Here is an 11,907-nt window from a genome sequence, read left to right on the forward strand (position 1 = left end):
CATTTGTCGGGTTCTAGAGATAACGGATCCAGACAAGCGGTTGGAGGCCCATCATGAAGGTCTGAAGCTGCTGCCACCTGCACACTGTGAAACACTGTGTTATCTCATGGCCCACTTAAAGAGGTGAGACCAGATATTGTTGTATATTATGGTAAAACCGGCATACAGTGCCTAGTCTATGTGAAGAGACAATGATTAGATGTACAGTCTATTAAAAACAATAAAAATAAAAACATCTGGAGACGTCTGGATTGCATAAATATTTGCGCCCCTGAAGCAATACTTGGTGGAAGCACATTTGACAGCCATTAGCCTACTGCCTTGTGCGTATTGCTGCGCTAATAAGGTTAAGAAATAGTTGATCAACGTTTTAAGCTAAACGTTCTGATCTGTTGCATCAGATTCATTGCTTCAAAAAAAATGTATGGCACCTAGGCCTACTGGTTTTATGAATTTGAGATATATCGTCCCACAACTCTTCCAGAGTCTGTCTGGGCTATTTCTTTCTCGACCAGCTGACCAATAGAGTAGGTAAACTTTTCTACTTTGGGGGATAGTAGATTTCCCAAAGTAATTTGAATTAAATTGATAAAATGATATTGCCTAATTAGCCTACTCCTGTCTATAATAATTCAAAATGGACTACTAAAGCAGGATTTGGCCACAGAGGATCATTAACTTCAGTCGGAAGGAAAGGCAGCGAGCGCTGCAAATACAAAATAGATGATTGTTGAGTTGCAACTGTCACTGAAAAGCAGGGGCCCAGCCAGGCATATTACAGTATTTATAAATTCAATCGCAGGAAAACATAGTTTGGAAAGCAAATGGCTATTTCTGTAAAGAGAAGCAATGAAAATACATTATTTTAGTTATCAAAATGTTCAATTTAATTCACCAAACAACAGTAGGCCTATAGTCTATCTTATTGGCACCAGCGGAGAGCATCGGCCATATGAATTTACACACTGCGCATATTCACACTCATTGTTGGGTCAGTACCACTTAAGTTTGTTTTTGGACAATAATTTCCTCCTCCAGTTTAGATGGACGTCATATTCTATTTCTGTCTCCCCTTATCATTGGCCTATTATATGGACAAAGTCATTTTTATTGCTTGTCAGTTTTAGCAGAGTAGGCTACCCTGTAATTTGCCTAATTAAAAAAGATTCTGCTAACGTCTCCAGTCATATAAAGTGTACTAGAATTGCATGAAATGTGTTTTTCACATGCAAAGAAAGAAGAAATGTATCTGATATAGCCCAGGCCCTTACACTATATTTGCTCAGCCATGCATTGATTGGTCTTTTTTTGCAAACAGTGATTGAGTCATCACATTAAAAATAGTAGGCTATCTTGCATAAGTCTGCAAATGTGATGATGCATGGTATTTTATATTATAAAGGTGCATTTTTATGGTGAACATTTGCTCCCCCAAACTTTAAACTCACGCGCCGCCTATGCATAGATTTTGCTGTTCATTGCTGGTCTTGTTGGCTGAGAAAGTAAATGTGGACAGTTATTCTAACATCTTCAGTGTGCTGTAAGGACACACGTCATCCTCAACTTGCATGTTCTGTTGAGATGAATTGCCATAATCTAAATGTGATTTATGTTGATCTGAACACTGTGTGTGGACGCTGTAATCAGGTTACGCACCCAATGCATATGGGTCTGGTACATTTCTCAAATGTCCGGTAAATTCAAATGTTGCCAGTCAAATTTCCAGCGCCACGTTTTCTTAACGAAGTCCCTGGCATGCACATATGTTGAATGGTTGATTCCTGCCATGTCAATTGATTTCTGCTGTTATAGTATTTTATAATAATACAATACAATAAAATAGAACATTTAAAATATAACGTTTTTCCATATGAATAACTTGTGAGATGTTCCAAATTCTAATGCATCTCCAATACAGTCTGCACATCTATTCACTTTGTTTTTCTTGCCATTGTGAACTACTCGTTGTACATTGTAAATTCAGTCACCCCCTTCATCGTCATGATCCGTATTCAGATATTTCAAATTCAATCATGATGTGAGGAAAGACACATCAGCGTGTTGGTACCAATGCTGTTTGTCTTGGCAATTAGGTGTTACAACAAACAAATACTTAGGAAAAGTCAGGGAAGGAGGATGATATTGCAGATTTATTTTAATGGAGTGGCTGCAGTCCTATCTTCTCTGTACCCATCTTCACGAAAGCTAAAGGTCCGAAGCATCTGCGCATGTGCTGGATTCTCTACTTTGCACAGTCTCTGCTCTATTCGTTCAGCTGCCCAGAGAACAGGCTACTCTGGCGAATGATGCTTGTTTAATAAAGTTGGATCAAAGCTGAATAAATGTCTACAAGATCACATAATGATATTACAGAACCTAATATTTTTTTATTTTTATTTTACCTTTATTTAACTAGGCAAGTCAGTTAAGAACACATTCTTATGTTCAATGACGGCCTAGGAACAGTGGGTTAACTGCCTTGTTCAGGGGCAGAGCGACAGATATTTACCTTGTCAGCTCGGGGATTCGATCTTGCAACCTTCCGGTTACTAGTCCAACGCTCTAACCACTAGGCTACCTGCCGCCCCAATAATAGCATAGTATAACGTACTGTACTAATTTCTTATGAGATTTTAGGATGATTGTGCGAATGGTCACTTTTTTCTCATGCGGCCAAAACTCAGCAGCATGTGCCAATAGACAAAATATGTGCATTTATTGAAACAAAACACAGGTATGCTACAGTTAACACCATCTGCTCTAAAATTTGCTCACTGTACATAATTAAAGCAACACTGTAGGCCTACATAATTGAAGATCTAAATATATATTCCCATGAAACTGATGGAGATCGGCATGCAGATGCTGCATGGATGTTTCAGTGGTAAAACTTGAAGAATTATCATTCACGATTGACAGTAAGAAATGTGGAGGGTGACCACAAAAATGTGTGCGTAAAGTAGACGTAAAGAATCACATGCACAACGTGATTCGGATCTTCAGTTCTGGGGGAATGGGATCCATGGGGTGCGGGATGGGACGGTTACCTCCGGATCTGCAACCTCCTGCCTTATTTTAATTACAAAATCAAATGCCAGTGACCATCTGCCAATGGCGGTTCTAGTGATTAAAATGAGTAAATATTTGTGTAGCAACTTATTGTGTGACTTAAGGAAATTCTTAGCACAAATACTTATGCAATCAAGACAAAGGCCTTTTTTTATTATTAAATGTTCATATTTTTTACTAGGCATGATATGTTAACAGTGGGCAATAATTGTTTTATGGTAGAAAACTCATTGGTCTTGAATGAGCATGTCAATGATAATTTTTTTTGCTGTTACCCTTTCCTGCTCCTCTTCAAAGGGTAACCCAAAATGATAAAGACAACCTGATGAATGCAGAAAACCTTGGCATTGTTTTTGGGCCCACCCTCATGCGTGCCCCAGACCTGGATGCGATGACGGCACTCAATGACATCCGCTACCAGAGACAGGTGGTGGAGACGCTCATAAAGAACGAAGACATTCTGTTCTGAAAGGGGATGACAAACAATGAAGGAATATTAAATCTTGAATAAGTGATTTACTCATCATTTCGAAAGGAGGAAGTGACCATGTGTTTTGAATATTTTCCCTTTGTTAAACCAAGACTTTAATAATAATGGAGTATTTGAGCCATTGTACATTCTCTCCCACTCCCAGTGAACCCTGTCTGAAGAGATGTCTGTTGGGTTTGGATCACGTACCTTAGACTTGTCTTTTGCATGTTCACCTCCCCCCCCATTTCTGTCGGGGGTAATTGATGGAACACACATTCCTTCTGGATAGCCAGTATGTGTTTTGTTTTCAGATATTGGGTCACACCAAAGAGATAGAGGACTCATCTTTATTGCTGACATTATAGCGTCTGTGACAGCATGGGCAGTGCCATTGAAGCTACAACCCATAGGAATCCCCACCCCGTTGGCTACTTTTACTACTTTAAAATGGCAGAAGCATGGTGTAAGCCCTCAATGTCCATGCCAAAACGGGTTATATCCATGACGAGTCCTATCTATCTTCATGGGTCACACTCACTCATTAACTGCTCTCTCTGATCTTGTACTGGTAGATGTGGCTCATTGTTTCATGATGGGTTTATTCTTCCTGTGAATCACTAATGTACCTGGATTTAACATTGGTTAAAAACCTTTTTTATTTTGTTTAATGTTGTTTGTATGTTCTTTTACATTCAAACACCTTTTTGAGGTGACTTTTTTTAAAGCGATGCAGTGGGATATTTATATAATTTCAGCCAGTAGTCCTAGCACTCAAAAGCCATAATGGGCGCCTTAAATGTACTATGTCATATTAGCGGTGTGTCCCGTGTACATCTCCACAGCATTTACATTATAATGACATGCCACACAATTGGCTCTCACTGCCCCTACTGTCAAAGAGCAGCCAATGTGATCAAGCCTCCCACTTTTACCTTGCAGCATTGTTGTATGTGATGGTGCCTTTCAACCTTCCTATCAACATTGTCTATCTGTTTTGGTTGTTTGAAGTTTATTTTCATTTTACCTTTATTTAACTAGGCAAGACAGTTAAGAACAAATTCTTATTTTCAATGATGGCCTAGGAACAGTGGGTTAACTGCCTTGTTCAGGGGCAGAAAGACAGATTTTTACCTTGTCAGACTAGTAACTTTTCGGTTACTTCATGTAATACTTCATGTAACCTTTCGGTTACTAGTCCAACGCTCTAACCATTAGGCTACCTGCCGCCCCAGTGTCTGTGTCCCTTTATTCCCTGGTCAGACTATGGCAAAATAACTTAAACTGTACATTTCCTGAAGAAAATGTGTGCTTTCTTTAGCTGTCTAAAAGTAGTAGTAGCAACCGTTGTAGTGGTAGTTTTGATTGATTGATTGTATTAATATCAACAGCATTAGTGACTAGTAAAAGTAGTGTTTTCATTTTAACATTCTGAAAGTTTCAACAGTGGGAAGTTAATGTTGAGGTAAATCTGCCTATCAAAGTTTGGTCATACGCGCATCCTTAAAAACATAGGCGTTGGGCTAGTGAAAAATACTAGTATAGAACAAGAAGGCCTGCACACTGTTAAAGCTCCCAATTCACCGCTTTATTGACAACGTTTCGATCTGAAACGGATCTTCGTCAGGTCAAACACACTGAGTGTTCACATCCCAAAATATACAGTCGTGGCCAAAAGTTCAGAATGACACAAATATTAATTTCCACAAAGTTTGCTGCTTCAGTGTCTTTAGATATTTTTGTCAGATGTTACTATGTAATACTGAAGTATAATTACAAGCATTTCATAAGTGTCAAAGGTTTTTATTGACAATTACATGAAGTTGATGCAAAGAATCAATATTTGCAGTGTTGACCCTTCTTTTTCAAGACCTCTGCAATCCGCCCTGGCATGCTGTCAATTAACTTCTGGGCCACATCCTGACTGATGGCAGCCCATTCTTGCATAATCAATGCTTGTTTGTCAGAATTTGTGGGTTTTTGTTTGTCCACCCGCCTCTTGAGGATTGACCACAAGTTCTCAATGGGATTAAGGTCTGGGGAGTTTCCTGGCCATGGACCCAAAATATCGATGTTTTGTTCCCTGAGATACTTAGTTATCACTTTTGCCTTATGGCAAGGTACTCCATCATGCTGGAAAAGGCATTGTTCGTCACCAAACTGTTCCTGGATGGTTGGGAGAAGTTGCTCTCGGAGGATGTGTTGGTACCATTCTTTATTCTTGGCTGAGAAGCCATCCCACACATGAATGGTCTCAGGATGCTTTACTGTTGGCATGACACAGGACTGATGGTAGCGCTCACCTTGTCTTCTCCGGACAAGCTTTTTTCCGGATGCCCCAAACAATCAGAAAGGGGATTCATCAGAGAAAATGACTTTACCCCAGTCCTCAGCAGTCCAATCCCTGTACCTTTTGCAGAATATCAGTCTGTCCCTGATGTTTTTCTTGGAGAGAAGTGGCTTCTTTGCTGCCCTTCTTGACACCAGGCCATCCTCCAAAAGTCTTCGCCTCATTGTGCGTGCAGATGCACTCACACCTGCCTGCTGCCATTCCTGAGCAAGCTCTGTACTGGTTGTGCCCTTATCCCGCAGCTGAATCAACTTTAGGAGACGGTCCTGGCTCTTGCTGGACTTTCTTGGGCGCCCTGAAGCCTTCTTTACAACAATTGAACCGCTCTCCTTGAAGTTCTTGATGATCCGATAAATGGTTGATTTAGGTGCAATCTTACTGGCAGAAATATCCTTGCCTGTGAAGCCTTTTTGTGCAAAGCAATGATGACGGCACGTGTTTCCTTGCAGTTAACCATGATTGACAGAGGAAGAACAATGATTCTAAGCACCACCCTCCTTTTGAAGCTTCCAGTCTGTTATTTGAACTCGATCAGCATGACAGAGTGATCTCCACAGCCATGTCCTCGTCAACCTGGGTTAACGAGAGAATCACTGACATGATGTCAGCTGGTCCTTTTGTGGCAGGGCAGAAATGCAGTGGAAATGTTTTTTTGGGGATTCAGTTCATTTGCATGGCAGAGGGACTTTGCAATTAATCTGATCACTCTTCATAACATTCTGGAGTATATGCAAATTGCCATCATACAAACTGAGGCAGCAGACTTTGAAAATTAATATTTGTGTCATTCTCAAAACTTTTGCCCATGACTGTACACATTTCACTTCACATGGCCATTGCAGACATGACGCATGGTGGGTGCAAAAAACATGTGTATATCTCCAATAATTAAATAACAATGAGATGGGTGCATGTAATGGTTCCAGAAAATATATATTTACAAAATGACCAAGTGGGTAACCTGGAAGGCAAAATAAATCAAAGTAATGTAACATTCAGGTAAGAAGTGGTCTGATATCAAACCTCTAGGAGACCTAGTACACAAACGGTGAATCAATACAATTCCCTTCTCAATAATAGTTATCAGTATCTCCGCCCCTCCTAAAAGTCTTAACACGTTCGATGTCAATGTATCTCAAAGAGTTAATGTTGTGACGAGCCTCCATGAAATGCGCAGCAACAGGGTTTCTCTGGTCAAGGGTTCTGATATTACTCCTGTGTTCTGCCATCCTTGTTTTCAGAGCTCATTTTGTTTTTCCTACATAGCATAGACCACAAATACACTTGATCAGGTATATCACATTTTTTGTGGAACATAATGATGCCCTTAATCTTAATGGCCAAGCCCGTAGAAGGGTGATTGAACATTGTGTATTTGTGGTTTAGTAAGGTACTCTATGTCACCACTTCATTGCTCCAGACCAGCGCAAGGGGGAGTTAGAGCGCTGATTGTGCTTTTGGGTCCTACTGTGTCTCTAACTGACAATGAATGGGTGACATAAACCTAAATAGAAACTGATAATTGTGCACGACTTCAGTATTACCTACTAAAACTTGTTACACTAAGGTTTTTTATTCTTGTATTTTGTTCTTACTGTAGGCCACTCCCGACCGATTACATTGTACAGCGCAACGGTTTAAGACACTGCATAGCTGTGTTGCTACAGATGCTGGTTCAATACCTGTGCTGGCCACGACTGGGAGACCCATGAGATGACTGTAGGTTTTTGGTTTCTCACCCTCTAAAAACATCAATAAATAATTCTAAATAACAAACTGGCTTTATTTACAAATTATTTACTATCTCACCCCATGTTCAAGAATGGCATTTTTCTCACCCATTTTGTTATTTGAAGACAATCATATCCAAAATATTGTTATTTTCAAAACAAAGTGATTATTATTATTAATAATTTTGAATTATATAAAAGCCCATTGGATATTCTCACATATTATTAACCCTGTTATTAGCAGGACAATATATATTGGTCATGGCTCCCGAGTGGCGCACAATGGGCTGCCTTGCAGTTCTCCAGCTATATCCACTGAAAGCGCGCAGGGTTCAAGTTACGAGGGCACGGGGTGGGCCGCAGAGCCGCACACAGAAGACTGACCTAGCCCATGGGGAAGGGGGGGAGGGGGTGGCCACCCACTGCGCCACACTGGCACCACTTCAGGGTGCATTGCGCTAATAATGGCGCTGACTAAGGAGCGGTTCCCGGTGTTCTGTTCTTAGTGCCAGTCTGCACATTCAAACTAAAACAATGTAACTAATAATGACATCTCTTTCAAACAACCAATGTTTATTTAGTTATGAATCCATAATGAATTACTATGGGAATAAATATGACTGAATTACAGAAATATCCTCCAATCCTCTATGTAATTATTGGCGGAGAGTCACATATTTTTCAATATACTGTAGGCCTACTGTAAGCGACATGAGTCTCACTAGTGTTGAGTAAAGTGCTGCTAAAAGTGGTGTAGGTCTTTATTTATTTAAAGAGCATATTGAAGTTAGAAGCAATAGGATTTGAAGCAATTGCCTACAACTATTTTAGCACCGTTGTGGGCTGCTCTGAGACAAGCATGGGGACTGGTCTTGATAAATCAATGAGATTTTTATTTTCACTGAATCTCCGTTTGGGTATTGGTTAGACTAGAATTTGAAAATGAGGGTGTAGAAATGTTACTCTCTTAGTGTAACCTTTATTTAACTTGGCAAGTCAGTTAAGAACAAATTATTTTTTACAAGGACAGCCCACTCCTTCTTCCCCATCAGGGAATTGAACCCCGGTCTCCCACGTGCCCGTAGGAGACTGGATTTATTTAGCTAAATAGCCAGGCACTGTACCCCCGACCGTCACGTTGTACATATTTTCCATTCCATCCTAATGGAAACACAGAGGGTTTTTCTTTTTCTTGGAATAGAAACACCACAATATTAATCAAATTAATTAAGCAAGAACCAGTCAAAAGTTTAGACACATCTACTCATTCCAAGGTTTATTTTTACTATTTTCTACATTGTAGAATAATAGTGAAGACATCACAACTATGAAGTAACACATATGGAATCAGTTAAGAACAAATTCTTATTTACAAGGACAGCCTACTTCTTCCTCCGCTCTCGGGGAATTGAACCACGATCTCCCGCGTGCCTGCATTCTCTAGTACAGCCATTATTGATGGCTATCAAATGCTTCTCAAAGATGCCCTCTGGTGGTCAAACTAGCACTTGCCCTCTTGTGGTCAAACTAGCACTAACTACCATTTAATGGTACCAGTGGTTCACACTTAAATAACATGCCATAGAATTCTGCGGCACCATGCAAGCTGCGCCGCAGTACGCTGCAACTTTTAAAGGAGGAACGACTGTATGCTAAGCCTGTAACAAGGTCTGTGAGAGGGTTTTATGCAAACAGGATCAGTCAGATATGCTTTTTTTGGCATAACAGTGTAGGTTAACAGGAAGAATAAACCAATATCATGACATGCCTTGCTCATATCGCTATCAAAATATTAGATTCCTATCGAATTATCAATATTGGTGCCCACCACCAATAATCTGCGAAAATGTAGGGCCCTATAAAATCAACATTTGTTTGTCTTCAGTTTTTCCCCGTTTTTATTTTTATTTTTTTATTTTTTATTTTTTTGCTCTCAACATGTCTGTAGCACTCGTGATTGCAGGGTTTGCTAAACAAATGGCCACTGGATTGATGCAAATAATCATATAATTCTGGCAGGTAGGCATACTGTAGGCTACTTTGTAGTAACATTTAATTGAGAAGGTTTTTGGGAAAGCCTTCCCATCTCTACCAGAAGACGGTTATCATTAGCATCATCGATAACGGCTACACAAAGTGTGGACATACCCTCGCACCACACACACATGGAAGGAAATCGCAGGAAAATAAGAATCACTGATGCATTTTGTTCAGGTCTTATGATTCATTTAGTATAAAAATTATTCATTTGCCCAAGTCCAATACATTTTTGAACACTGTTGAATTCTGTTTTAATGTTTGTATTCCGTTTCCTTCCACAATCTCCGGAACACAGATTTGATAGAGCCCTAAAGATTATACCAAACCATGGCAAAACTGCCTTCCTCGAGCGAAGAAGTGGGACTTGTGGCGGGATAGTGTAATTAAAATGTTTAACCTCTTACATCTAGACGTTCCGCTAGCGGAACACCTGCTCCAATATCCAATGATAGGCGTGGCGCGAATTACAAATTCCTCAAAAATACAAAAACTTCAATTTTTCAAACATATGACTATTTCACAGCATTTTAAAGACAAGACTCTCCTTTATCTAATCACATTGTCCGATTTCAAAAAGGCTTTACAGCGAAAGCAAAACATTCGATTATGTCAGCAGAGTACCCAGCCAGAAATAATCAGACACCCATTTTTCAAGCTAGCATATAATGTCACAAAAACCCAGAAGACAGCTAAATGCAGCACTAACCTTTGATCTTCATCAGATGACACACCTAGGACATTATGTTATACAATACATGCATGTTTTGTTCAATCAAGTTCATATTTATATCAAAAAACAGCTTTTTACATTAGCATGTGACTTTCAGAACTAGCATACCCCCCGCAAACTTCCGGGGAATTTACTAACAATTTACTAAATTACTCACGATAAACGTTCACAAAAAGCATAACAATTATTTTAAGAATTATAGATACAGAACTCCTCTATGCACTCGATATGTCCGATTTTAAAATAGCTTTTTGGTGAAAGCACATTTTGCAATATTCTAAGTACATAGCCCAGCCATCACGGGCTAGCTATTTAGACACCCGGCAAGTTTAGCCTTCACCAAAATCAGATTTACTATAACCAAAATGTTATTACCTTTGTTGTCTTCGTCAGAATGCACTCCCAGGACTGCTACTTCAATAACAAATGTTGGTTTGGTCCCAAATAATCCATCGTTATATCTGAATAGCGGCGTTTTGTTTGTGCGTTCCAGAAACTATCCGAAATGGTAAATCAGGGTCGTGCGCATGGTGCAATTCGTGACAAAAAAATTCTAAATATTCCATTACCGTACTTCGAAGCATGTCAACCGCTGTTTAAAATCAATTTTTATGCAATTTATCTCGTAAAAAAGCGATAATATTCCGACCGGGAATCTCCTTTTCGGCAAACAGAGGAAAAATCACAAAGACGGGGGCGGCCAGTGCACGCGCCTAAGCCCACAGTCCCTTGATCGGTCACTTGAGAAAGGCGATAATGTGTTTCAGCCTGGGGCTGGGATGACGACATTCAGGTTTTTCCCGGGCTCTGAGAGCCTATGGAAGACGTAGGAAGTGTCACGTTAGAGCAGAGATCCTTTGTAAAAGATAGAGATGGCAAAGAAGTTCAAGAAATGGTCAGACAGGCCACTTCCTGTAAAGGAATCTCTCAGGTTTTGACCTGCCATTTGAGTTCTGTTATACTCACAGACACCATTCAAACAGTTTTAGAAACTTTGGAGTGTTTTCTATCCAAAGCCAATAATTATATGCATATTCTAGTTACTGGGCAGGAGTAGTAACCAGATTAAATCGGGTACGTTTTTTATCCAGCCGTGAAAATACTGCCCCCTAGCCATAACAGGTTAAGTACAAACACTAACGGATCAGTTATACTAGGCACTACCTCAAACAATGAAACTACTGGAAACCAGTAATTTTCTATGGGGGGAGGAGACACGAGGATACATTCAGCTACTTAACTTCATCGGGGTAGGGGGCAGTATTTTGACGTCGGGATGAAAAGCGTGCCCGTAGTAAACTGCCTGCTACTCAGGCCCAGAAGGTAGGATATGCATATTATTAGTAGATTTGGATAGAAAACACTGAAGTTTCTAAAACTGTTTGAATGATGTCTGTGAGTGATTCTCTATCTAATACACAGTGTCTGTGGGGTCATTTTGCACTTCCTAAGGCTTCCACTAGATGTCAACAGTCTAGAACGCTGTTTCATGCTTCTACTGTGAATGGGGAGAGAATAA

The 11,907-nt window shown here is 40.0% G+C and overlaps 1 protein-coding gene across 3 annotated transcripts in view; it reads left to right on the plus strand.

Annotated features, from left to right (window-relative positions):
* LOC106590032 (N-chimaerin) overlaps positions 1-7,664 on the plus strand; it is a 44,302-nt gene extending 36,638 nt beyond the window's left edge. For 2 of the 3 annotated variants that reach the window (XM_014180521.3, XM_082970643.1), the window contains 3 exons: positions 18-123; positions 3,367-3,496; positions 7,489-7,664. In XM_014180521.3, coding sequence (XP_014035996.1) covers positions 18-123; positions 3,367-3,496; positions 7,489-7,605 — 353 coding nt within the window. In that variant the 3' untranslated portion in view covers positions 7,606-7,664. Of the gene's footprint in view, positions 1-17; positions 124-3,366; positions 3,817-7,488 lie in introns of those variants that run through there. The other variant, XM_014180522.3, reaches the window with a different exon arrangement.
* Positions 7,665-11,907: the final 4,243 nt, after the last annotated feature.

The sequence above is a fragment of the Salmo salar genome, chromosome 29 (genome assembly GCF_965601325.2).
Source record: "Salmo salar chromosome 29, fSalSal1, whole genome shotgun sequence".
In the NCBI taxonomy this organism is placed as follows: domain Eukaryota; kingdom Metazoa; phylum Chordata; class Actinopteri; order Salmoniformes; family Salmonidae; genus Salmo; species Salmo salar.